The sequence below is a fragment of the Perca fluviatilis genome, chromosome 11, assembly GCF_010015445.1.
Source record: "Perca fluviatilis chromosome 11, GENO_Pfluv_1.0, whole genome shotgun sequence".
NCBI lineage: Eukaryota > Metazoa > Chordata > Actinopteri > Perciformes > Percidae > Perca > Perca fluviatilis.
Genome location: NC_053122.1, coordinates 34,143,613 through 34,170,549, shown reverse-complemented (window position 1 = coordinate 34,170,549; position 26,937 = coordinate 34,143,613). Strand labels below are relative to the sequence as shown.

The following is a 26,937-nucleotide window of genomic DNA, read 5'->3' as shown; positions in this document are numbered from 1 at the left end:
ATCTCACTTCTGTTCCATCTTTGTTGGGAGTCGCACATGCGCAGTAGCTAGGTAAGGACTACTAGCCAGTCAGAAGCAGAGAATGAGGGCGTGCCACGCTAGCAGCTAGGCGAACATTATAACGTGTGTTACAAAGTGACCCACGTTTGTCTCTGAAGTAAAGGCTGGACTACAATAGAGCTGTTTGGAGCAGTTGGTGAACAGTGTTTTCTGTTGGAGATGGTAAGTCCCTTTGGGGTGGACTTTGGGCTTTTTCACTTTGTAAACCCATAACTTGCACAAAAAAAGATGTATAACAATAAAGGAAAGGGGAAAAGCCAAAAAGCATAATATGAGCACTTTAAAAGAAAGCTTTGAGCATAAGTTAGGAAAAATCAGAGGGTTTGAGGAATAAGGAGGTAGAAGTATAATTTTTTTACACTACAAAGACTGAAATCTGAGGCAGAGGTGTCTTGGAAGGAAAAAAAATACTGGTCAAAAGTAGTAAACGAACTGAGGAAAAAAGTGTTTGGTTAAGGAGGAAATCTGAATTTGAATGCTAACATTATGACCAATGTTTTTTGGGGACTAACGTCATGACGGCTGTGGTCTGAACTGTAATGGATCCTTGAGGGCTTCAGTGTCAAGGCCTGTGTTTGCAAACATTTATTCCGCATACTGCATTTTGTTTGTACAGGTCAGTCTCTGCTGGGTGCGCATCAACAGCACAGCAATTCACGAATCCTCGTTCAGTTCCCGACTGTCAGTTCTTGCGATTTTCCGTGGCGGCGCCGTGTTCTCCCCCTCTCCTTGTTCCTGCTCTCGCTTTTTTGCTGAATTCTGATAAAGTAAGAAACAAAAACACATTTAACAAACCACAAACAACAAAACAGAGGCTATCTACTGTAGAGCTGTAATTGGGCCTTAAAAGTTTGGCCCGACAAGGCCCGAGCCCGACGGAATTCGGCCCGAGCCCGACAAGTACATTTTGATTGACAGCTTTTTAAAAGCCTGAACCCGTTTACAGCCCAACATTATTCAAATGTGCGCACGCACACAGCTCTTTTGCATTTTGTCAAGAATAAGTAATTTCTCATTATGGACATGGTCAAAAGTTTTCCACACCTCCAGACTTTGCTTTCTTTGCCGGTGCAACCAAAATGTAATCGCCAGAGGCCAGCCTCCGTTTCACCTCCTCAGCATCCATTTTCACGCCAATCGAAACTCATCACCTGACCGCTTATTTACCGCGCAACCCGGAGCGCAAGCCCGAGCCCGTGTAAAATGATAGAAATTAAGACCAAACCCGACGGCAAAGATCTTCAGCTCTTAATCCATTATCATAAACAATACTATTAGCATCAACTTTCCATTAGATTACATTAACTTGAATGTATTATCTTTAAAACCCTTTACCTTTTTGTCCCACTGTTGATGGAGATATCGCAACAGGATGTTTGTCTTCTCTGTGACTATGACTGAGGAGAGACAACAAAAGACACTGATTATATCATGAGAGACACAACGTTAAAAAAGGTGCAGAAAAGTAAGAATGATGTTAAAATCAGCTGTTTCCATAGAGAGCACTGACTTCAATAACAAGTTCAGTAATGACTAGACTGTCATCCTGGAACTGAAGGCGATTTCCTCTAACGGAAGGCTGAAACCGAGTTCATTAAACTTAGCAAAACAGAATAGGTTGTGATGTGTGCTTGGGGTATACTCGTTTTCCTGAGATATAACTACAATATGTAATCTATTGTGATAGGAAAGTGTGCTTCCCCCCTGCTCTGTAAGCTTTTGCAAAAGTCAACGCACTTACTCTGCTCTGATGGATATTCCCGGGTTGGAAGATACACAGATGGTCGGCGGTTCTAAAAACAACATTGAGATCTATGTCAGTCTATAAATTAGCTAGAATTATGTCAGACAAAAAAAAAAGCAGTGCTACCACCACGTGACATTTCTTGAATTAAAGACCTAAATCACAGGGACAAGTGACAACATGACTTCACCACAGCATTTTGAGAAACAAATGAGACGACTTACTGATGCTTTACATACAGAGTCTGCATGGAACCTGCTGAAATTACTCTTGTTGTAGACAGGTAGTCCCTTTAAGAAATCTGACTGTGAGCAGAAAAAAAACAAATATAACTAAAATAAATAAAGGAACACTTCCAGGTGGTAAGGCCAACTACCATAGCCATAACTGGGTAGTAGAGAACAACTCCTACCCTTTACATGTATCTAGAGAACGTGGCAGTAATGTGGTATAAGGTGACAGAGTATTTACAGTACGGCTGGGCACTATATCGATATTATATATCGTCTTAGATTTTGGATATCGCAATATTGTGATATGACAAATGTTGTCTTTTACTGGTTTTAAAGGCTGCATTACAGTAAAGTGATGTACTTTTCTGAACCTACCAGACTGTCCTAGCTGTTCTATTATTTGCCTTTTCCCCACTTAGTTATTATATCAACATTACTGATGATTATTTATCTAAAATCTAAGTGTGAAGATATTTTGTTAAAGCACCGATTGTCAACCCTACAATATCGCAGTAATATCGATATCGAGGTATTTGGTCAAGAATATCGTGATATCTGATTTTCTCCATATCGGCCAGCCCTAATTTACAGTAACCTACGTCGTGTTTGCCACCACGAAAGCAAGTCTATCAAAGGCGATAATGGCAATTATATGTCTAATGTACCTTTCATTACACGTAAACTCAGTGCTTTACATTAAAAGACAACATGTAAAAATATAAGCATAAACAACAAAAATAAGAACAAGCATAAGAATCAACACAAGACGATCTACAAAAAAAAACAAGCAAGTGTGACCATACAAACACACACGCACACACTAGCTAACCAAAAGCCTAAGAGAATAGTAAAGTTTTGGGTTTGCTTTGAATGTGGAAACAGTTGTGATGGACCTCAGGTCATCAGGCAGCTTGTTACGGAGATCAGGACCACAGTGGGCCTAACCGAACGCCCCCCCCCCCACTCCCTCACCGGTCCTGGATCTAACTCTGGGTACCGTTAACGTTACAGCTAGCTAGCTAACGTTAGAAGACCTCTGCCTGATTACCTGAGAGGCCTGATGGGGTTATGGTCAGTGAGCAAGTCCGAGATGTACTGAGGACCTAAACCATTCAGAACCAACGATTTAACACATGATGTAAGCAATTAAGCAAATAACCAACTGCGAACCTACCTTCTCCATTTCTGTCCGAGTCACGCTCTTCGTTCGTTAACTAGCTAGCTAGCTAACGTTAGAGGCAAAAGGAGCAGATGCTAGCGTTTTAGCTAGCTAACTAGCTAAGCCTTGTTGTCTTTGTCGTAGCCAAGATACCGGTTTGTTTACCCGCTCGACAGCTTCTTACGACTTGACTAAGTATGACTTCGATACGATTGCATCACGCCACTTCAATCAGCTGGAAACTCCCACTCATGTAGAGGTAATTACACAAAAACTGAAAATTGAACGTGCTTTGAAGCTAACTTGCTACTAGTTCACAACTCCATTTTTGTTGTTCGTCTGTTCGGGGGCGGTTACCTTCCAAGATTCGACGTACCTCAGTGGTAGATACGTGAAGTGAGATAAAAAAGCAACGCGCTGATTGGCTAGAAAGCGATTATGTAACAGACCAATCTCCCAATACAAGGGAGGCTTTGGCATGAAGCCCTAATGAAAACAACACAGGCGCTTTCTACAGCATGTCCTCCGTGTATAGCATGTAGATCTCTCAACTGCTGTCGCTGCCTCTTATACTGTCTATGGTCGCTGCTCAGTTATGAGTTGAGCGGATGGGCGAGCCTCGGTACTGATTTTATAAAAGAAGCTGTACAACAGCAAACTGCTCTAGAACTCTAAATTATTGACAATAAAACTATGACTAAATGTCATACCTAATTACAGATCAAGTTGTTCATTAAAGTCAGTTTTAGCTATATGTCCGTTTATTCATGTTTTAAGTGTTCATATAAAAATGCATACATTTAAGTAACTGGACAATTGAAGGGTATAGATACAAATTGCAGCAGTTAATACTTTAAAGTCAGTTCATTAAAAAAACTATAAAATGCATGGACTAAATCTGCTGGGAAACTGTATGTTAATGCTACGTATGTAAAATGTTTTACTGTATGTTATTCTGCCTTATAACATTCTCAATTAATGCCTCCATTTGCTTCTCATGTGATTTTCACAACTTCTCATTTTCAACAGTCTTTTAGCTTGAAAATGAAAAGCCACTAATACAATTCTGGCTCTCCCTGCCTGACATAAGAGAGAACCCCAATGACACTCACTGGGCACCCGGGTAGCTCAGTTGGTAGAGGGGCCGCCCATATATAGAGGTTTACTGCTCGATGCAGCGGGCCCCAGGTTCAACTCCGACCTGCAGCCCTTTGTCATTCCCATGTCATTCCCCCCTCTCTCTCCCCTTTCATTTCTTCAGCTGTCCTGTTGAATAAAGGCCTAAAAATGCCCCAAAATAGTGACACACTCACTAAAAGTTATATTTTCCCCCAGCTCCTAACTCTCTCTTTATACTGCCTTCAGTTGAATAAACCTACAACTTTGTCCAAATCAGTAGAAGGCAGCAAACAAAAAGGTTAAAACTTTGTCTCTTGACGCAACAAAGAACAAATCCTTTGTCCTCATATCTTTTTTTCAATAACAAATGCAAATACATGTATATTGTGCAGGGGTGTTTTTTTTATTTTCAAGTCAACCAGAATTGGTGTTTTCATTTGAGATCAGCTAAGATGACATGACACTGATCTTTAGAGACACATTTTGTCTTTGAATCAAATGACTTCATATAGGCAACAAGAAAAAAAATCCATACATCTGATAACATTGACTGATAATGAAGAAAACATTACGGATCAAAAATAACTGGGTGAAACTATCAGGTTTCTTTTTACCCAAAGCAAATGGCCAGTTTTCATCCTCCCGCCCATTATTATTGCGGGGGGGTGGGGGAAGCCAAGCCCAACCGACGCCCAGTATCACCAGTTAACCCAACACGCAAGGTCTTTGCTGAGCACCCTGAGCAACGGCAGCATTTCCATTTCCGAACCAATGTCTTGCAGGTTTTCCAACAGGGTCCGTCAGTGTGAGAGTGATTTCCGTCCCTTCAACATGCGCCGTAGAAGCACCTCAATGCCGCCCTGAGAGCTGATCCTCTTGATCCAGCCATGGGTCCTCTTGCGTTTGATGTTCTTGGGCTGATACTCTGTGCCTCTCTTCCGTGTCCGCACCTGCTGGTATTGCCACGGAAGCTGTCGGAACACTCCTGAACCCTCAGCTTGTGAAGAAAGTGGCCCACATCTGGAAATCGGAGGTCCTGCGGTTGCTCTGGGCACAATCCAGTTGCTGAATAATCTAAGGTGAGAGTTGCCAGTTACTGCAAGGTTCCCTGCAGGAATGCTGTTGACAGATCACAGAATAAAATGTATTATATACAAATGTTATTCTTTAATATCAACATTATGTCACAATTACAACAAGTTGTAATACATTTATGGTGCTCCTGCTTATATGTGGAGTAGTCTCATGAACTGATCCCATGCCTTGGTGTCACTGTCCACTACCAACACAATTATGACATGTATGTACAGATTGAAAATAAAAAAAATCATCTTTTGGAAATTGATCTTAATGCCTTAATAAAAAAAAAAAAGGAAAATTCAACCTTTAAGGACACCAATTTTCTTTGTGAATGAATAATGTATTGTAAATAAATAAATGTTCTTCCTTAAAATAGAGGGGGCATAAGTCAGTACACCCCTATGTTAAATTCCCATAGAGGCAGGCAGATTTTTATTTTTAAAGGCCAGTTATTTCATGGATCCAGGATACTATGCATCCTGATAAAGTTCCCTTGGCCTTTGGAATTAAAATAGCCCCCCCACATCATCACATACCCTTCACCATACCTACAGATTGGCATGGGGTACTTTCCATAAGATCATCTCTCAATGCATATCAAACCAGCTCTTAGGCTAACTGAAATAAAACCATGCCAATCTCTAGGTATGGTGAAGGGTATGTGATGATGTGGGGCTATTTTAATGACAATTAATGTTATTTTATATGAACTTGATTAGCTATCATTAAGCTATAATAGAATTAGCAATCGTTAACTTAATATAATTTCCTATCAGTAACGTTAGGTAGCTAACGTTAGCTATCTGCATGATGATTAGCTAACGCTGCTAACGCACTGCTAAGCTTGCTTGCCGATGTTAGCATCGTAAACAAACACTGGCTCTGCCGTTTGTCGAGCATGAAAACACGTAAACTCAGTTACCTGGTGAAATTAGTTATTCCGCGCAGTCGGGACAAGGATGACCGTATAATGTTCATCTTTAGATATTTGTACAGTTAGTTACAGACATGAGGACATTGAATGTCACAGGCTCCGCCAGCCTCCATGCGAACATGAAGCAAAATGATTGGCTTAGACTTTTCAGCCAATCGAAAGGCTTGTTGCTGGAGCGATAGGCGCTTCATTACATCCATGGCTTCAATACCCTAAGTAGCGCTTTTCAGGTTAAACTCGAACAGTTTATCGACCCACTGTCACCAATTAAACGTTTTATTGGCAAGGATAACGGCTCTAACTTTAACGGGCACAGTTTGAGATTAGTGTCTGCCAGATGGGAGATACTAAACTAGGTAAGCAATGGGATTCGAATCGTATACACTATGCAGCATATGTATTTCATCCATGATGCATTCTTTGATACTGTCTATGAATGCAGCCTGAGAAAAGCTCTGCCTGAAAGATTGTGTTCAGGGTATACACTAGTATGCTTAAATATACTGTTTTTCCACATTTCTTAAAACGGTGTTACACTTCTCATGTTAAAATCCCTGTAACGATTCACAATACATTACTTATTTACTATTATATATCATAATAATAATAATAATAATAATAATAATAATAATAATAATAATAATAATAATAATATAAAATACTATTTGTATTGAGCACATAACAAGTAGCCTATACAGCCTATACAGCCACAAGTGTATACAATACAAACAGGTCAAGTACACCTGGGGAGATACAAAAAAATAAAATAATAATAAAAAGAAAGAAAACAACTCAATTTACATAAAGCATTTGAAAAGTACAAGTAGTGTGTGTGTTCTAACATCCTTCTTATTCCACAACAGGATATAGTAGAAATATAGTGTTTAATGTGAATGGACAGCTCTATGAAGTTAGGTGTTTTAGTTTGGAATTTGGGCTTATGGATGTAAAATTTGGACAAAATTAAAATCAGGTTGATTAAATAAAACTGAGAGGTGAGATTTGTGTCATAGTATTCATAATACATGACTTTACTGCAGTCATCACAAATCATTACAGCACTTGCAATTAGTAGTCAATTTGACAATTAGTCAAAATATTGTCAAAATTAGATAAGCTAGTCAGTCCACCACTGCTACCAAAATGTAAGCCTACTAAAATTGTGTTTCTTCACTTCATTTTTCATTTATATACAATCACCCTAGCCTAGAAATCTAGACGCACCCAACACGAGTTTCTCCCAAGTAGATCTACATTTCTAGATCTTTTTTCCCTAGTAACTACCTTTCCAGTATGTAGGTTACCATTGTCAGCTGAACCTTACAGTAACAATAATGTGAACTTGAACCACAATAAAGCATCAGCATTATACATTACAGTAAATGTCTTAATACAACAAACTAGGAATACTGTAGAAATGAATGAAAAACAATATGGGAATCTTTTCCACCACCTCAGTGGCCAAACTTACTGTGTACCATTGCATGCCATCTACCTACATACCGTCAGTGTGGGAAAATCCTTTTTACATGGTGACAGCATCCCCCTCACGCCTCTGCTGAGATGTCCTCACAAATGTTTGAAAGATTTTGTTTGGATACATTCTTTTTAATACACAATGAGCATGTTGATAATGTGTGAAGATATTTGTACTAATAGCCCACATCGGAATTCTATACAACGGTAATGAGATTTTAGGCTATATGAGAGGATGAGGTGTCAGAAAATGTATTTATTTTATGGAATAATGATTGTCATTTGAGAATTGTGTCGAAACAACCGGAAAAAAAATCTAGGTACAATACAGTGCAATATTTATAGGCCTATTATGTATTGTATATTATACGAGTTGTAATTTAAATGCTGTTTTGTCTCAATAAGGAAAATGCCCTGGATGCAGTTTGTGCGCTGATGTGGAATTGTAAAACATTTTATAGGCTATCTGGCAGGTTAATTGGCATTTGATTAAAAACAACAGTGCGTGCCATGCATTAAACATAAAGCAGTAATTGTGATTTACATCTTCTGCCAAACAATAACACAAACAGCTGTTGGCTCCCCGCCCCATAAACGTCACAGCTGGCCGTTCCGTGACAGCCACCGGGCTGTCCCAGACTGGAGGCTATTGCAATGTGTTGATGTGAGTCCAAGGGTAAAAGAGGGACACAGCACATCTCGATCTAATTATTTAAAACGTATAAGGTCATACACGTTCCCAGGTGTCAGTTTATGATGAGCAGTGAAGATGATTTCAACCCAGGTGTGGAATCTGTAATGTGGGATCACACATGCAGGCCTGATCGTGGTCAATTGTTTACCTATTTAGATAATTAGCTGGACTATCATTTTATCATAGGCTATGTGTCACTCTCCCTGACCGCAACCACGCGCACGCACGCACGCACGCACGCTTTTTTGCTATTCTGTCAGCCTTGGCAACAAGGAAACAAGCCTCTCCCATTGGCCTCCTCTCGGTTTTCAGCTGTCTTCTATTCGCCCTTCTCACTGCCACTCAGGAGCGAAAGTGCCCGAAGACTCGTGTTGCTGCTGCGGATACAAGAACAGCAGGGCTGGGTAGGGTCTGCTCTGAGTGCGCAGTGGATGCTGAGAGAGAGAGAGAGAGAGAGAGAGAGAGAGAGAGAGAGAGAGAGAGAGAGAGAGAGAGAGAGAGGGAAAAAAAACATTGTTTGTTATCGTTATGGGTATCTTACTGAGACGCTGTGGCCACACTTTTATGGATGCATGCTTTCTCATCAATTCAAGACCCTCCAGTGTTCTGTGGTAGCGGACTAATGAGGCCAATGAACAGCTTTTACTATTTTGCAGCATCTCTAGCGTAGACAAATTGTTGCACCAAATGCAACGTTTTCTCTGTTCAGTTTCGTCGTCCCTCATCTTTCGGTGCAGCTTTATAATCACCCCCTAATCACCACTAATTCTGCAGGTAAGGAATCGATTTTTATTGCATTATATTGTCTCATTAGCTGTGCAGCATATAGCCACCAGCGTCAATAAACAGCTGCACAATGACTGCATGCGTTTGTTCTGTGACAGAGCAAAAGTAATAGATCTATCAATAATATAGGCTACACGCAGCAATTATGGCCCTCCACACTGCACCAGACTGCCACATTTTGATTTGTGATGCGACACTATTAATTGGGCATATGCATAACACTTGTAAAAATGCATTTTCATTCTGAATGTGAGACACGCATACCAACAATGCTCAATGATTTAGCCTATACGTCCATTTATTGAAATATGGAGCCTACTACTCCGGTTTATGGCTTGATATTTTGGCATATAGAAGCAGCTATAGGACATTTGTGCATTGGGCCTTATTTGAACAGAAAGTGATCATTTATGCAACTATACGCATTTCGTGTGCAGCTATATCATGTCGGACTGCGCCGTGCTGTACCGTTTGTTATGGAAATGGAGCAGCACACTGTGTACCAAATGTGTGTCAGCCTACTGTAAGACTTGGCAGACATGACCTACATATTCTGCAGTGCAGACAAACAAATTCACATGGATGAGTAACCTTGAGCCTGTTGGACTTTAGGGTTTGTGGATCTGAGATACCAGTCCACTTGTTCCCCTCAGCCATTTTTCAATGCTGCTTGTGTTGATGGATAGCATGTCAGGAGGAGACTCCCTGATTGAAATCACAGGGCTGCTAATGTAGTTAGATTTGTGTTAATGAGGAAGTTCTGGCATCTCAACATCCAGCCGGGGTCATCCAAACTGCTAAACGTGGTTAGGTGATAAATGTTCAGCATTATCTCAAGTGACCGCCTCTAAAAGGACTTTCCTCAGTGGAAACCTTTACCTCATCATGTACCACTTGTAGCTGAAGTGGCACGACTGATTGGTTCACAATAAAATGACAGAATGGCTTCAAAATTGAAGACCATCACAAATAGATAGATGGATAGATGGCTGGATGGATACACTGCAGAATTGATACTTGGACCCTCCATTTGGATGTTTTTGGAAAGACGGGCCTCTCGGCCCTCATTCACTTGGCTCCAGGGTGTAACTGGATAGCACTTGATGCACTGACCTTCAGACCATCCTGCCACCAACAACAACACCACACACACACAGACACAGAACATGAACCCTCCCGTGCCGCTCCATTCCCCCTTACTGCAGTGCCAGGCTACTGAAGCACAGTGCATTAAAAGTCCGTTTCATTAATTTGAACCAAGAAACTAAAACAAATGTAGTGTTTATTCAGATTTTTTTTTTTACATTTACAATAAGAATCTGCAACCGAAGGGGATTAGTAGTAATGGGATATGATTTGTTTCAATGTATAGGCTACGCTATGGGCGGGAATCACAGCATGATACGATACACGGCTCACGATAAAATCACGATACTGCAATTCTGCGATAATCAATATATCGCTAGAAAATCCTATAATGATAAATCCCGATATCGCTCTAACTATTACTACAAATTTCCTGTGAGAAGGTTAAGTGCAGGTTTTCTCTCTTTAATCACTGCAAGTACAAAATGACACAATTATAGACCTATATATATATATATATATATATATATATATATATATATATATATATATATATATATGGGTCCAGACTTTGGACTTAAATGTGGCTGGGGCATCTGCTCGCCTAGCTGCTAGCGTGGCATACCCTCATACTCTGCAACTGACTAGCTAGCAGTACTTACTGAGCATGTGCGACTCCCAACAAAGATGGAACAGAAGTGAGATGCTTCACTCTGTAGCTAAAACAGAGAGCTCAACACACAGGGTGAAAAGAGGAGCTGCAGCAATGTGAGGTACAACAAATATATGGTGTTTTCTGAAAATTAAACCACGTAAACCTATTCTGGTACAACCTCTAAATACAATTATGAACCTGAAAATGAGCATAATATGAGCACTTTAACTTATGTTCAAGTTACCCTAGTTCATGTGCCACCTCAAGGAGCCATGAAGTAGCCACACTGGGAGCAGGGAAATTTCTTTAGAGCGCCTTATTTTATTCATTAAAATATTGATATTTCACCCAGTGTATTGATTATCGTATCACACGAAAGTTGGACAACGATGTTGCCATATCGATATTTTGTCCCACCCCTAATATACACTTTATATGACTTTAATATGGAGAAAATCAATGAAAACGAATCCCCACAAGTCACAATAATGAGTATATATTCACCATGTTAAAGTGAATTTACAGTAATACATTAATTATATTATGTCCCCCGCTAACATCTCAAGATCCCTAGATGTCATGCATTCATATTTATTTTAAAGTAGGGAGCGTGATTGAAGCCATGATCTAAACTAATGTTATATGATATGCTATGAGCAGTAATGTGAAATCTGCCCTGTGGGCAGCAATGTGCGTACTGCTCTCTGTTTCTGTAACCAGGAAACAATAAAGCCTTGTATAGATGTGACTCTTCCCACTCTGTTTCCTAGAGATAACCAGCCTGTGTATGAAAAGTGAGGACTAATGATGCTTTATTTGCACAACTGCCAAAATGCAGTTTAGATGCTGCGACTGGACCTGCCTGGCAGGAAAACAAAGATAGTTTCCCCCCCTCTTCTCCATTGGAAAACTGCTATCACAGTGATGCCCCATGACTGGCATTTTCTATTTATATATATCCTGGTTCTGACCATGTGATAAAGAGGGGTTATTAATAGCAAACGTCTAGGTCAGTCACTGACATTGAAACTCTATAGCACAAGTATTGCTTTGACATTGTCTGTTTATGAAGTTGGAATCCCTGAACGTTAAGCTGCTTTGTCACCCAGGTGAGTCGAGCTTTACAAAGGCAGTAGGAGGCTGCACTTACTTCACTTACTGGCTATGGTATTTTGAATTTGCATAGCAGTCTGGAGCCTGTTAAGCTGAAAGCGTCCTCGCTCTTGGTGTGTTTCATGTCACTCAACACTGGCTTCGGACTGATGAAAGGATAAAGAAGAGCGTTTCATTGTAACTGTGTTGCTAGGAAACAGCTTTGTTCCAATTTTACAGGAATCTAGCTGGGGTCCAATTTCTTCCTGTCGAGCTGTTAACATTTGCAAAAACACTACGACAGGAAATAAACCTTAAAAACATATAATGAGGGGGGTCTATTTGGTCTATTTTCCCATTTTTTACCTTGTTCGTAAACCTACATCTTTCTTTGTTATATTTCAAATGAAGCATCTGAGTGATGATCTTTGTTGTATTTGTGTGATGTTTATGCAGGGAAGCACCATGCTGACCAGTATCACTGAAGGGATACTATGCTGCCTGACTGGGAAGGCTGCCAGTCTGGTCTTGCCCCTGGAGTCATCAGAACCCTCTGACGGTTTTGAGTTTGTGGAGGTGAAACCTGGGAGAGTCCTGCGAGTGCGGCACATTATCCCTGAGCGTCAGCCCGTAGTAACGGAACAGCAAGTTGCATGCAAGGAGAAGACGGACGGTGAGGAGGAGGATGATGATGATGACGGCCCTCCTGAGGATTGTAGCGAGAGCAATACCGGCAGCAGTGTCCACTGCAAGAGGAAGATCACAGTCTACCGCAACGGCCAGCTGGTGATTGAGAATCTGGGTGATGTTCTGCACTCTGAGATCTTGCAGTGTCAGGATGGGGACCTGGAGCCTTGCAGCACTGTAGAGGTGGAGCTGGCGGACTACAAAGAAATGCCCTCTTCTCCAGACCCCAATCCTGTTCCTCCTCTGGTTCCTTCACCTCATGGGGAACAGAAACCCGCTCCACCTCCCCGTCGGCGCCGTCGCAAGCCCAAGCGCACGGTGCAAATCGACTCAAAGAGGGTGATCTCCAGCTGCAAAGGGACGCACTCGGACGTAGCGCTGTTCTTCGTGCACGGTGTGGGAGGTTCTCTGGACATTTGGGGCAGCCAACTGGACTTCTTCTCTCGGCTGGGCTATGAGGTTATCGCACCCGACCTGGCCGGGCATGGAGCCAGTACTGCCCCACAGATTGCAGCAGCTTATACTTTTTATGCCCTAGCAGAGGACCTTCGTGCCATCTTTAAGAGATATGCTCGTAAACGCAACATACTCATCGGCCACTCATATGGGTGAGGATCTGTGACACGCTTTTGTTATATATCCCTCACCAAATCTCCATCCATGCATCTATCTATCCACCTATCCATCCATCCACCCACGCATTCATGCATATATCCATCTAGCTATCTATCTATCCATCCATTCATCCATCCATCCATCCATCCATCCAGTAGTGATTAACATCCTGTTGTTAACATGCTCTCATCATATCTCTTGCAGAGTATCATTTTGCACCTTCCTGGCCCATGAATATCCTGATCTGGTCCATAAGGTGGTGATGATCAATGGAGGGGGTCCCACAGCTCTGGAGCCCAGCCTATGCTCCATCTTCCAGCTGCCATCTTGTGTCCTGCACTGTTTGTCACCCTGTCTGGCCTGGAGCTTCCTCAAGTAAGATCTGCATTTGTACAGTGCCAAAATTAACACTAGAGACAGTGACACACCACAGTAACTTCTCTCGTCGCTGACGAAAAAGCTTTGCCTGTTGACGTCAGAACATTTGGAAATTGTACATAGAAAAAAAAAAACTCAAAATGAACTTCCTCTCTTTTTTTCTAACCTTTAGAGCTGGATTTGCCCGTCAGGGTGCCAAAGAAAAGCAGCTGTTGAAGCAGGGCAATGCCTTCAACGTGTCTCCATTTGTCCTGCGAGCCATGATGAGTGGCCAGTACTGGCCAGAGGGGGATGAGGTCTACCATGCCGAGCTCACTGTGCCCATCCTTCTGGTTCATGGCATGTGTGACAAGTTCGTGCCAATGGATGAGGACCAGCGCATGGCAGAGGTAAAGTGCATCTCCATGCGTGAATGAGTGCTGATTTATCACGTGATGTTTCATTTGAAATGACGCGTTTTCACTGTAGTACATATCGTAATGTGCCGCATTCATTTTGGCTCCCCTTTCTAGATCCTTCTGTTTGCATTCCTAAAAGTCATTGAGGAGGGAAGTCACATGGTCATGATGGAGTGCCCAGACACCGTCAACACCCTCCTCCACGAGTTCTTTCTATGGGAGCCTGACATGTCCAGAAAAGACAGCAGCAAGACAGACACAGCTCTCAGTGACACTCTCCACACACTGAAAATCAATAAGCCTATGGACAAATAACCAACGAGGGGTCTAGTTTTGTTACGGACCCAAGCAGAAGGCCTTTTTTTGGCATGCGTTCTAAAGGCTGCTTCCAGGCTGAGAGCTGTTATAAACAGGGCCACATCTTAAGGATGCGGACGGCCACTGGTGCGCCAAGATAAAGCAGGACTTAGGCACAGTGCCGACCAGAGAACGACGGAACGGACATAAAGATGAGAGGAATGGATGCAAATACACAGTCAGTTTCAGCTTCGCTTTTTGATACCCGTTTGTGTTCCATTGCATTGTGTTTGCAAAACGACACAATACATGGAGGACTATGTCCATTTGTGATTTCTGTATGCAATATATCCGGCGATGAACTGACTACTACAAAATGCAAAAAGGTATAAAATCCATGAAATGGTGTGTGAATTCCCTCACCTTAAATATTCTGTCAAGTACTGCAGAGCTTCTTTTCTGCCTTTACAAAATGGTTATTAACTCATCATTGGGCACATCCTACATCTGCTTTAAGTGGGAAACTGGCAAAATGATATGTAGGGAATTGAGGAATCATTGATCTGATTTGCCAGTACGATGACGAAGGACAGCTTATAATAAAACTTAAGTGTTGATAATAATAGTTTATTATCAAACACTGACTGGATAGTAGTTGGACATGGGTTAAAGACATTAAATATATACCAATGTACATGCAAAATGTAACTAATAATTGCACCACATGCATATGTAAATTACATTGTGCCAGAAGGAGAAACACAACAATTTATTGTTGACTTAGTAACCACATCCATACAATGTGCAGTGTACACCATCTCAAACAATCACAGCCATTGCCAATCAAATTGGCTCATCTATTTCCAAATTACAACAATATATTTACCATATATTGAACTCTAAAACAAGACATAAATCCCAAAAGCTAGGTATGTCTATGTTAAGCACAATGTAACCAAATCATCAATTCATAATTGCATGAAAGTTAAGTAATATTCAATGAGAGATTTATGGGAACTGGGTGCAAAACAGATGTTAACAAACATGGATGCCAAAAAAAACTCTCCTACTTTATTCTAGCAGCTATTTCTGCTATAGTATATGATATACTGAGGATACAAAGTACCGAGGCCATGCAGAATTTTAAAAGCTATGAGGGTTGTGTCGGACAGTTGCAATATATTTTGAAAATTGAATTGAATTCCCTGTGCACTTCTCTCTAATCAAATTCCTTTTAATGTGTAAGTATTATTTTGCCTTTATTATTATTCTTATTATTATTATTATTTTGAAACAGAAACTGCCATAACAAATTGTGGTTGTATTGACCACTTTAAGCTGCTGGGTGTGTTCCCCAACTCCAGTCCATCCTATTTATCTTATAGTGTTAGACAGAAAGAATGAGCTGAACATTGTGCTCACTGAAAGATATTCATTCATGGGTGCTGCTTCGTCTCATGGTTGGGACAGAAAGGTGCGAGTAAAAGCACAGTCTTATAATATGCTCTCTTACAGTGTGTATCTGTTGACTGGATAGTTTAGACTGTTTTGAGAGGCAAAATGTGTAAATTGGTGGATTTGAGACTGGGTTTCCAAAGCTTAAAATCAAATATGATTCAGCTAAAGGAGAAAGCCCCCTAAGAAGAGGGACATTTGTACTGAACATGCTGGTCTGTTATATGTACTGTATATGCATTTTGACAGGATGCTGATGCAACATGACTGGTCTTATGCAACTGGAACAACATAGAGAGAAATAGAGTGGAAATAAACGTACGTGGCACTGATATCTAGAAACATTATATATTCTCTATGGACTTTCCAAAAACCAAAAAGTGCTGCTGAATATGTCTCCTTCCTGTGTGAAAGGTCAGTGAAACTGTATGGACTACCTGGTGCACATGTACTTCCTCTTATGCTAAAAGTGTGCATATACAAATTGTCAGTACTCATATGTGCTATATCCTTTTGTGGTTAACAAAATGTGTTAATGTTATTGTTGCATTTATGCGTGGGAATCATAATATATGCACTGCCTGGATGTAGATGCATATAACATTATATAGCCTGTCAAAACAGTTGGATTCAGTGTATTAATGTGCCTTTCCTGGCATAAAATAAAACCGATGTTCACAGAATACTGGGGATTTTGCTTGTTTTTGAGTTTGCTTGTAGTAATATATTATGACCGAAAGAACGAGATCCAGGGTACAAGCTGCCGAAATGGGTTTCCTCAGGAGGGTGGCTGGCGTCTCCCTTTAGAGATAGGGCGAGAAGCTCAGTCATCCGTGAGGAGCTTGGAGTAGAGCCGCTGCTCCTTTGCGTCGAAAGGAGCCAGTTGAGGTGGTTTGGGCATCTAGGATGCCCCCTGGGCGCCTACCTAGGGAATGTTCCAGCCACGTCCAGCTGGGAGGAGGCCTCGGGGAAGACCCAGGGCTAGGTGGAGGGATTATATCTCCACCCTGGCCTGGGAACGCCTCGGGATCCCCCAGTTGGTTAATGTGGCTCGGGAAAGGGAAGTTTTGGGTCCCCTGCTGGAGCTGATGCCCCAGGACACCCGATCCCGGATAAGTGGACGAAGATGGATGGATGGATGGATGGATGGATGGATTGTAGTAATATAATCTGTTTTTCTTCAGTGAGTGTGGGGTGTAACAGCATCACATTAAAAAAAAAAGATTGATTTATTCTTTATTGTAATAATTTCACAAGGACTGAAGCTGTTGGCATACGTTACATTAGTAAAATCAGATTATTTTCAATAATTGCAATTTCTTTGCCTATCATAGCAGTCTACCTAATTTAATCAATTCCCAAAAAACGTTGTTTGTGTTATTTCCCACTATTTATTATTACAAGCTTTTATCTCTTTCTTAAATGTGTTATAATTTAGTAATCACTATTTAATTTCCAGTAGCTTCAGTGTTTCTTTTCAAATGTTTAAATTGTAAACGGATTGCCTTGTGATCAGTAAGAACAGAACATTTGGCTAACATATTAATCTAATATGTTTGAAACAACCAAAAAATCAATTATGAATTACCTAGATATCTTAATTGTTGGACCATGCAGTGTTCTTAATATTAGAACCCACTCTCTCCTAATATAACTTCAATCCTAAATGTAGCAACATAGACAATATCTCGGCAATTAAGTTAATATTTACAGTCATTACAAAAAAATGAGATCAACTAGATTTTAATACATCATACGACGAGCCATCAGAGCCGCCCTCTGATTGGCTGAGCGTGTCCCATGCGTGTTGTGGTAAACAAAATCCGAGATGCGTGTGCTTGCGTAGAAGTGGTAATGGAGGATGATCTATTTACAGGGGGCTTAGTTAGCAAGCTGTCTTCTTTCTCTTATGTGCACAACTGCTGTTTCTATTGATTACAACGCAAAGGAACAACGTCGTGAATCAATCCCGAGGAGGTGGTATGTACTTGCTTGTCGAGTTATCTTACGCTCGTCCCAGAATGTTAGCTTCCTAACTCACAATGCTAATCTTATGGCTAAACTAGCCGGAACTGCTCAGCGGCTAATGTCGATGCTAGGCGTCGGGTGTAGTCTATTTCCTGGAATAGATATCACTGACTTGGGAAATGATAGTTTCACTTTTTGTATTGCCTGTAAAATTGAACTCAAAACAGTTGTTGAACGTCGCTTTTAGGAATAAGATAGCTCTATTTGTATAACCTACCATGTCGTATGAGAACATTAACGCTAGCTCTGTCCAAGTTTGCTAACGGCACGCCATACGAATGAACTTGATAGGATGTAACGCAGCTATGGTGTTTTCTGTGATGCAGGAAATAGTCCCATCCCATCACAGTGTTAACGTGTATTAGGTAGCTAGCTGTTTTGGGATCATTACTTTTTCGTTTGAGACACCATAGAAAGAAGGTGGCAAGTTCACTCAAATTAGTAATTGGAACTATTATGTGCGTGACATGACCTAAATGGGACTTGAATACAAGTGAAAACATGCTATCAGACTAGCTAATACTAGTGTCATTGCATACCGGTGTTCGTTATACGAATTAGCTCAAAGTTAGCAAAGGATCTCATGTTAGCTGGCTGGGCTTCCACAGTGGGAGCGAATTAAAGAGCGGCTGGTTTAACCAATGAGGGGCGGTTCTAGCTTTTCCCAGCCCTGTCGGTCCAGGCTAGCTTGTCCCCTGCCATAGTAAAGAAATGTATACACACCGTTCTCTTAATACATTTATGATACACACACATTACATACGACAGTGACATATTTAAGTTATGTTATGCTCTCTCTACTATTCAGAACAAGAAGGAGTGTTCAGTTTTAGAGGTTGGTTCCCATCATATCACTTTGTAGGAGTAATTTTCAATGTTAAAAATATATAGCAAAAACAAGATTTATTGAGCAGTTTTCACTCAAGTTTCCAAGCAGTTGGTATGTTGAAATATTAATACTGTAAGCAACCAGTTTGGTAAATCTTGAAAAATAAATATGCCGAAATATATATATATATATGTCAAGATCCTAATCCTAAATCGACATATCACATCATAAAATCACAATTTCCCCATTTATAACCTGCAGGAACTGCCATTGAGTTTTGGGATGGCGTCAGACGTAGTTTCCCAAACCCATGGTTCCAAGGGGATCATGACTTTTTACCCCACTGTTGAGGAGTTCAAGAACTTCAGCCGCTACATTGCATATGTTGAATCCCAGGGAGCACATAAAGCAGGCCTGGCTAAAGTAAGTACTGACATACTGCATGTGTTCACACAGGCCATATTCACAGCCATTGCAATGTTATGGGATCATTTTTATTTGCAGTAAAAAATGGTGAGCAAATGTAAAATTAAAAACTAGCAATGGTACAATCATCAGTGACACAGTTCTGATGGCTACCAGACAATTGTGATGTCATTTAATTACATTTTTTTTTTTTTCCGAAGAAATTATTTAGACGAGGCCATCTATTGTATACATTTGCTCTGATGTAACATACATACGTTCATACCAGCTTGTCAGAAAAAGAAATACATTTACACCTCCCAAGCTTTGCTTGTGAATCATTTTGATAACAAACAGTGTTAAAAGAGAACAGCAGAATAACTCATTGTCTACTTTCCTCCTCCAAGATTGTGCCACCAAAGGAATGGAAGCCGCGAAGCTCTTATGACGATATAGACGACTTGGTGATCCCTGCACCCATTCAGCAGGTGGTGACAGGCCAGTCGGGCCTTTTCACACAATACAACATTCAGAAGAAGTCCATGACCGTGAGAGAGTTTCGCAAAATGGCCAACAGTGACAAGTGAGAAGTGCAGAAATTAAAGACATTTAAGTTTTTTTTCAGTTATATGATGGTGAAAGTAAATTTATGGTGCTGGTACTGACTAACTATTGTGAATGCCTTTTTATAGGTTCTGTAGTCCACATTATGATGACTTTGAGGAGCTGGAAAGGAAGTACTGGAAGAATGTGACATTTAACCCTCCCATATATGGGGCAGATGTTAATGGATCGCTATATGGCCCTGTGAGTTGACATTTCTTGGATGTTGTTGCTGTATCATCAGTATTGATGGGTTTTCCTAAAGCTGTCGGTGTACCTGTTAACCTGATACATAACGGCTGCTGATAACATTACTGATCATTATCTCTGCTTCCAGTCTCATCCGTTTGCTCTTATGTCATCTTCTCTACTCCTGCAGGAAGTCAAAGAGTGGAACATTCGCCGACTGAACACCATTTTGGATACTGTTGAATCTGAAAGCGGCATCACTATTGAGGGTGTTAATACACCCTACTTGTATTTTGGCATGTGGAAGACCACTTTTGCATGGCATACTGAGGACATGGACCTCTACAGTATCAACTATTTGCACTTTGGAGAGCCCAAATCGTGGTAAGGACACAAACAATATATATTTTTTTTTATCAGATACAGAATTAAAGCTTTCGACTCTTACACATTCTTATATAGTTTTTATATTAATCTAAAATTGTTATGAATTAGGGCTGGGCGATATGGAGAAAATCAAATATCACGATATTTTTGACCAAATAACTATCAATACTGCAACGATATTGTAGTGTTGACTATTGGTGCTTTCACGAAATATTCACACAATGAGATTTTTGATGAATAATCATCAGTAATATGGATATAATAAATAAGTGGGCAAATGCAAATAATAGAACAGTCTGGTAAGTTCAGAAAATGACATCACTTTACTGTAATGCAGCCTTTAAAACCAGGAAAAGACAACACTTATGCCATGTTACGATATCCAAAATCTAAGACGATGTCTAGTCTCATATCACGATATCAATATAATATCGATATATTGCCCAGCTCTATTATCAATTACCACTTCTGATTGAAACCCAGAGGAAACGTGGTTAGGGATATGTGCTGTTAGATCTGGATGTTGATACACAAGCTTCTCTGTCACATGGAAATTAGTGTCAATTACATAAGGGCCCTTTGACACAGAAAATGCAGGCTTCCTGTTTCATATTAGTGACACTACAGCACTGGTGCAGCAGGGTGTCCTGTCCCAGAATACTTTGGTTGAAAAAGAAAAGTGGGATATGAGTTGAAAAATTTGGCTCTCACTCTTTTTCAATGGAGTGGTGCAACACACTGCATATTCTAACATGCATGCATAATATCAGTTTACTGTGACTAATGACACTTAATTGAATATGTGCAGGTACTGTGTTCCTCCAGAGCATGGGAAAAGATTGGAGCGTTTAGCTAAAGGTAAGAAACAAACGCAATATTTTCTGTAGATGTATATAGTATAAGGCTAATCACTTTCATGGACTTTTAACATTGGTGTGCTCTCCTTTCTTCTAGGGTTTTTTCCTGGTAGTTCCCAAAATTGTGAGGCCTTTTTGAGGCACAAGATGACTCTCATATCTCCCTCTATACTGAAGAAGTATGGCATTCCGTTTGATAAGGTATGTGTAGAGTATTATTTGTTTGTTCATATTTCATTCAGATGACCTTTTTTCTTTTATTTTTTATTTCTTGCTTGTTTTTTTTTTTTTTTTTTTTTACTTTCCTCCTCCAAGATTGTGCATTTAAAAAATGGCGGGTTTGTTTAGGACACCCCCGTCTGTGAGTTATTGCACCATCCCTTTTGCTGCTGTTACAATTAGGGCTGCATCATATGAGGAAAATATCTAATTGCGATTAATTTGAGTGATATTGCGATTGCAAAATGATTCACGATATTGAAGGGAATGATCATGTTTGTATCATTATTCTCATTTTCATTGACTAATATTAAATCTTAAAAAATTAAAATGATTATATGTAGGGTTGGGTACTGAAACCTGGTTCCACTATGGAACCGGTTCCTATGCAACCGGTACCGGATTAGAACGCAAATTTCGGTTCCTCATCTTCCACTTAATGTGTCGACTGAAATATTTTCCCTCTGTCGCTCCGAAACGGACGTAAAAATATCACCCTTTCTCTGTAGTCTAACGTTAGCTAGCTACTGTAAATGTAGGCTAGTTTTAAAATGCCATATTTTCATCTCGGGGCTCACCAAAACAGACATAAAAGCCTTTTCTTTTCAGTTTTTCAAGAATCTGTATAGGAATTGGAATCGTTTTTAAAAGTACCGGTTCGGCATCTGAATCGTAAAAATCCAAACGATACCCAACCCTAATTATATGTGATTTTTGCGAGGACCTGTACCAAACAAAGATGTTTTCTGTAGGATAGGATTTGAAGGCCGGGACGTCTCTGCAGCACCACAATACTTCATTCACAATATACTTTGCACACTTTTCCTTTAACAAATATTGTGTCCCTCTGCGATTTGAATATTGCACTAGTTCATATTGCGAATTCGATAAAATTGCGATTTAATTGTGCAGCCCTAGTTACAATGCAAATGTCCCCACTGTGAGACCAATAATGGATCATCTTATCTTTTCTTCATACCCACTGAACAAACTAATGTATAAACTGCAGTTACTGATTTTTTATTTTTATTTTTTACCTCTCCCTAAGATTACTCAGGAGGCTGGTGAGTTCATGGTAACTTTCCCGTATGCATATCATGCTGGTTTCAACCATGGTTTCAACTGTGCAGAATCCACCAACTTTGCAACAGAGAGATGGATTGAGTACGGCAAGCAAGCAGTTTTGGTGAGTATCGCCAAATGATGACATAGAAAACCATACTTCACATAATTTAAATCAGATTTTGTCTTGCTATTTAAAAAAAAAAAAAAAAAAAAAAAAAAAGTAAATATATAAATTCATAGAATCAACTATATGTTTATAGATGTACATGTAACAATATCACCTGCAATATTCGCCATTTGAATCAGTCTTTTTGTGCCCTTCGTCTGACGCCCTTCTTTCCTTTAGTGCTCATGCCGTAAAGACATGGTGAAGATTTCCATGGATGTATTTGTTAAAAAATACCAGCCAGATCGTTATGAACAGTGGCTGGCAGGACGAGATGTGTCACCCATTGACCACACGCGGCCCACCCCAGAGGCGAGGGAGTTCCTGGGGGAGTCCTTTAATGACATCACCAGCAACAGTAACAGTAACTCCGTGGAGAGCTGTGAGGAGGATGGAGAGCGGAAGAGGTGGGTCATTTACTACAGAAAAGAATGTTCTCCTGTATATGTTTTTTATTTTTTTTTTTTATATATAAACGGTTTATACCGTATCCTCCTTCATTTCCCTTCAGTAATCAGAAGAAGGCTGGACAGGATATAAGAAAACATTTGTATAGTAGTTTCACTACGCGTACAGCCGTTCATCCACTCCTCTACACAGTAATAATAATTTATTGTAATCTAGAAGGTAGTGATGAGCCAAACAATGTATTTTCAGGTGGAAGAAGTTTCCATGGGCTATGCCTCCTGTGTTTGTTTTCAATTCAATGTTAGGAGTGATAGCAGTAATTGTATAACATTTATGGTCTACTTGTATATGGTTATGGAGTAACTAATAAATCTTGATTGGTGAAATTATATTATGTAGTATGGTGTTAGGTAACTCATAGGTTTCTCATTGGTGAGTGCAACGGTGGAGCGTATATTGGCGGTGGGCTGTCGGTGATTGGTGCACGCGGGGGCCTGGGGTGTTGTACTCATAAAATTTCTTCAAGGTTGGCAGGTCTGGTTTAGCACCACCCATGATGATTCTGATTGGTTTAAAGAAAAGCCATTAAACCAGAGCATGTTTTCCTCCCATCCCCGAATGCTGTGTGGAGTAGCCAGACCCTCCTTCAGCGCACTTTGGAGGAGGGCCTGGCAAAGTGAGACTAGACACAGTTGCACCTAAAAGACTGCTCTCAGTACAAGCCTTCTTCGTTGGTTTGCTAAAGGTCACTCAAAACGATTTACTATGCTCATTTTTAAAGGCTGTCGTTTTTGTGTTGTATTGAATTCTAGTATTGACATTTTGTTGAGAGGTACAGTACAGGCCAAAAGTTTGGACACCCTTTCTCATTCAATGCGTTTCCTTTTATTTTTTTTTTTATGACTATTTACATTTTAGATTCTCACTGAAGGCATCAAAACTATGAATGAACACATATGGAATTATGTACTTAACAAAAAAGTGTGAAATAACTGAAAACATGTCTTATATTTTAGATTCTTCAAAGTAGCCACCCTTTGCTTTTTTTATTAATAAGGGAAAACATTCCACTGATTAACCCTGACAAAGCACACCTGTGAAGGTAAAACCATTTCGGTGACTACCTCATGAAGCTCATTGAGAAAACACCAAGGGTTTGCAGAGTTATCAAAAAAAGCAAAGGGTGGCTACTTTGAGGAATCTAAAATATAAGACATGTTTTCAGTTATTTCACACTTTTTTGTTAAGTACATAATTCCATATGTGTTCATTCGTAGTTTTGATGCCTTCAGTGAGAATCTACAATGTAAATAGTCATGAAAATAAAGGAAACACATTGAATGAGAAGGTGTGTCCAAACTTTTGGCCTGTACTGTATACACCAAGGTTTCATCTCACAGCAACAGAAAAAAACAGATGGGGTTCTGCCTGTGTCTCTGTTTGGTCCACAGCACTACACAGAGGATAGAGACCAAGAGACACCGAGTGTGCCTGGAGGTGCCTAAGGAGGTTGTTCCCAAAGATGAAGATGTGGAGCAGTATGGGAAGCGTCCCCGGCTCAGCCTTATACCTCCACGCGCCATTTTACAAGAGGGCAAAAGAAATAAAGGTATGATCACCTGTGTATTGTCTTTGTCTTCTAGTTTCCTGTTGGGCAACAAAGCCTCTAATAACCGAAAATTAAGTGGAATGAAATGGCGCTTACCCACCTTTGGTACCAGCTCGGCTCGACTCGGCCGCGGTGCCCCGTCCTCCTTTTTCCATTGCCGATTTAGTACTACCTCATGCGTGAGGCGAGTGTGGCTGGTCGTCATAGCAACGCCGCAGGAAACTGCCGCCACACACACACACACACACACACACACACACACACACACACACACACACACACACACACACACACACACACACACACACAGAACGTCGAATGTGTGTTGTTTTTGATTCTCGGCATGTGGCTGTTGCCACAGCCGGAAGACAGATTTAGTTTCAAAAGAAGACACCGCTGGTTAAACTATTTAAAAAATGGCGTCTTTGTTCAGGACACCCCCCGTCTGTCGCTTAGCAATGACGCAGTGATTAGTGATGATTCTCTCCGACCAATCAGTAGTCTGCAGGTTTTCATGTCACCTTTTGGTATCGCCTCAGCTTGCTTGGAACCTCGACGGAGGTGATACTAAAAAAAATTACCTGTTGGCAGGTACAAGGGACTTTTTTTTTTCATAATGGAAAAACCAAAAAAGGCGAGTAGAGTCGAGCAGGTGCCAGGTAGTGGAAAAACGCCAAAAGTGTATTTTCCCCCCCTCACCTACTAAACCGAGATCTCTCATTTCATTTACAGGCCCACCGAAGTTGGTTGTCACACCAACCAAGCTCACTTTATTGGATCCATTTCATAGGGGCTTGACCCAAAGTGTCAGTGATGTAGGACGCCCCCCACATTATACTAAGACTCGCGCCCCTGCTATCTCGTCTCAGTCCCTGCCCAGAAACGGACATCTATCAGTTTCCGCTGCACCTTCGTGGACGGAAATCAAGGCTCAGCCTGTCCGCAAAATGGGGGTAGCCAGCCTGCTCTTCCACAGGACTCTGAGCCCAAAAGACACTCTTCAAGTGCACAGCTATACGCTAGAAAGGCAGCAGCAGCCTCGCACACAGCTGCAGGTGCACAGCTATGCCAGAGAGCATCAACCCCGTCATCTCCAGCACAAAACCTGTACACCGTCACACACACAGGCTCAGTCCTCGCCTCAGGCCCCAAGCTGTGAAAGGACGGAGCCACAGCCACAATCCAAGATTCTTCTTACCAAAGCACTACCGATTAAGTCCGAAGCACCGAGTCTTGTGGAGCAGGACCAAAAGATGGACAAACCTAAAATGTCTATGCCTGTTGAGGCTCAGGCAGAAGTGCAGAAGCCTGAAGTTAAGCCCACCAGCACGTCTGCTTCCTCTCAGACTCAAACACAACTCAAAGAGCTGTCCAAAACCCAGATGGAGGCCCCCAAGAACAACAAGCGAAAGGTCTGTTTTTTGTTTTGTTTTTTTAATAGAAAATACATTGGCAGAACACTCATACCAAAGATGCAACAGGTGTAATGTTAAATTGTTAGTCATTGTTTGCTCTCAGTGTGTCACACACATGTTTGAGCACAGGTTATGTTATATACTGCATGCATTGTCTCTTTACGGTCTTTAACTTAACGTAACACCAACCTATCCAAAATGGCTTGTCACTTCTGAACATGTACCTTGTCAAATTTATGTTGAGTGCTCATAAAGGTCTTTACACACCGAGGACGTTTTTTGTGTAAATATATTTTTTTAGAACCATTCTTTTTGTCACGAGTACTTTGAAACAGAATGCGAATATTACACATATTAAAGCAACATCATTTTTTTCCCCCGAAACGAGGTCGATTTTTCTGAGCTTTCGCACCGCAAATAAAGACCTCAACCCATCCTGTTGTGTTGTTTACTTACGATGATAAAACAACAACACGGAGGCTGCGGTCCGAACCGTAGACTTCACAGACGGCAAACACTATTACTACTTTCAAACTTGACAAAGACGGCGTTTACCAGACATATCTTTCCATTCCCACATTTTTACAATAAAAAGCCCTAGACCTATAACCTACACTGTGTACTGTTTAACAGTACAGTCTCCGGAGATAACCCCCGTAACTCCACCGGGCTGCCGGGGAAACAAGTTCCGGTACACCTCTGTTGGTTTTGAGGAGTTACGGCATTTATTTGTGCTCGAACTGCAGACTCTAGCTATTGTACACTCCGGTCGCTCTCTTGTCCACTCACACCGCATCTCCCGTCACTTT

At 40.8% G+C, this 26,937-nt stretch overlaps 4 protein-coding genes across 5 annotated transcripts in view; 2 read left to right on the top strand and 2 right to left on the bottom strand.

Annotated features, from left to right (window-relative positions):
- Positions 1-630: 630 nt before the first annotated feature.
- LOC120568953 (DET1- and DDB1-associated protein 1-like) lies at positions 631-3,574 on the bottom strand. The gene is made up of 5 exons (XM_039816715.1): positions 3,212-3,574; positions 2,029-2,109; positions 1,802-1,853; positions 1,396-1,457; positions 631-819 (listed from the first exon to the last, which is right to left on the bottom strand). The coding sequence occupies exons 1-5, from the start codon at positions 3,218-3,220 to the stop codon at positions 715-717; spliced, it is 309 nt and encodes a 102-aa protein (XP_039672649.1). The 5' UTR covers positions 3,221-3,574; the 3' UTR covers positions 631-714.
- A 1,123-nt stretch (positions 3,575-4,697) lies between these two features.
- On the bottom strand, positions 4,698-6,470 carry mrpl34 (mitochondrial ribosomal protein L34). Its single transcript, XM_039816714.1, has 2 exons — positions 6,318-6,470; positions 4,698-5,434 (listed from the first exon to the last, which is right to left on the bottom strand). Exons 1-2 carry the CDS (start codon positions 6,371-6,373, stop codon positions 5,116-5,118), a joined length of 375 nt encoding a protein of 124 aa, XP_039672648.1. The 5' UTR covers positions 6,374-6,470; the 3' UTR covers positions 4,698-5,115.
- Positions 6,471-8,878: 2,408 nt separating this feature from the next.
- abhd8a (abhydrolase domain containing 8a) lies at positions 8,879-16,633 on the top strand. 2 transcript variants are annotated; one of them, XM_039816939.1, is made up of 5 exons: positions 8,879-9,273; positions 12,575-13,413; positions 13,625-13,795; positions 13,971-14,187; positions 14,311-16,633. In XM_039816939.1, exons 2-5 carry the CDS (start codon positions 12,584-12,586, stop codon positions 14,509-14,511), a joined length of 1,419 nt encoding a protein of 472 aa, XP_039672873.1. In that variant the 5' UTR covers positions 8,879-9,273; positions 12,575-12,583; the 3' UTR covers positions 14,512-16,633. The 2 variants fall into 2 exon arrangements, with proteins under 2 accessions (XP_039672873.1, XP_039672875.1); XM_039816941.1 differs by lacking the exon at positions 8,879-9,273 and adding an exon at positions 12,113-12,135.
- Positions 16,634-17,769: 1,136 nt separating this feature from the next.
- kdm4ab (lysine (K)-specific demethylase 4A, genome duplicate b) overlaps positions 17,770-26,937 on the top strand; it is a 32,198-nt gene continuing 23,030 nt past the window's right edge. The window contains 11 exon segments of the mRNA XM_039815919.1: positions 17,770-17,928; positions 19,067-19,228; positions 19,618-19,793; positions 19,903-20,017; positions 20,193-20,386; positions 21,198-21,247; positions 21,344-21,447; positions 22,514-22,651; positions 22,877-23,103; positions 24,556-24,713; positions 25,446-26,125. Coding sequence (XP_039671853.1) covers positions 19,088-19,228; positions 19,618-19,793; positions 19,903-20,017; positions 20,193-20,386; positions 21,198-21,247; positions 21,344-21,447; positions 22,514-22,651; positions 22,877-23,103; positions 24,556-24,713; positions 25,446-26,125 — 1,983 coding nt within the window. The 5' untranslated portion in view covers positions 17,770-17,928; positions 19,067-19,087.

Bases quoted from the DNA above. Each gene is read 5' to 3' on its own strand.
- LOC120568953 (XM_039816715.1), bottom strand. The intron at 1,854-2,028 runs GTAAGTCGTCTC...TGTTGTTTTTAG, and splicing joins ACTCTGTATGTAAAGCATCA to AACCGCCGACCATCTGTGTA. The intron at 820-1,395 runs GTAAAGGGTTTT...TTACTTTATCAG, and splicing joins ATCAACAGTGGGACAAAAAG to AATTCAGCAAAAAAGCGAGA.
- mrpl34 (XM_039816714.1), bottom strand. From the start codon at position 6,373: ATGAACATTATACGGTCATCCTTGTCCCGACTGCGCGGAATAACTAAT. The intron at 5,435-6,317 runs GTAACTGAGTTT...ATCTGTCAACAG, and splicing joins GGAATAACTAATTTCACCAG to CATTCCTGCAGGGAACCTTG.
- abhd8a (XM_039816939.1), top strand. From the start codon at position 12,584: ATGCTGACCAGTATCACTGAAGGGATACTATGCTGCCTGACTGGGAAG. The intron at 13,414-13,624 runs GTGAGGATCTGT...TATCTCTTGCAG, and splicing joins CTCATCGGCCACTCATATGG to AGTATCATTTTGCACCTTCC. The intron at 13,796-13,970 runs GTAAGATCTGCA...TCTAACCTTTAG, and splicing joins CTGGCCTGGAGCTTCCTCAA to AGCTGGATTTGCCCGTCAGG.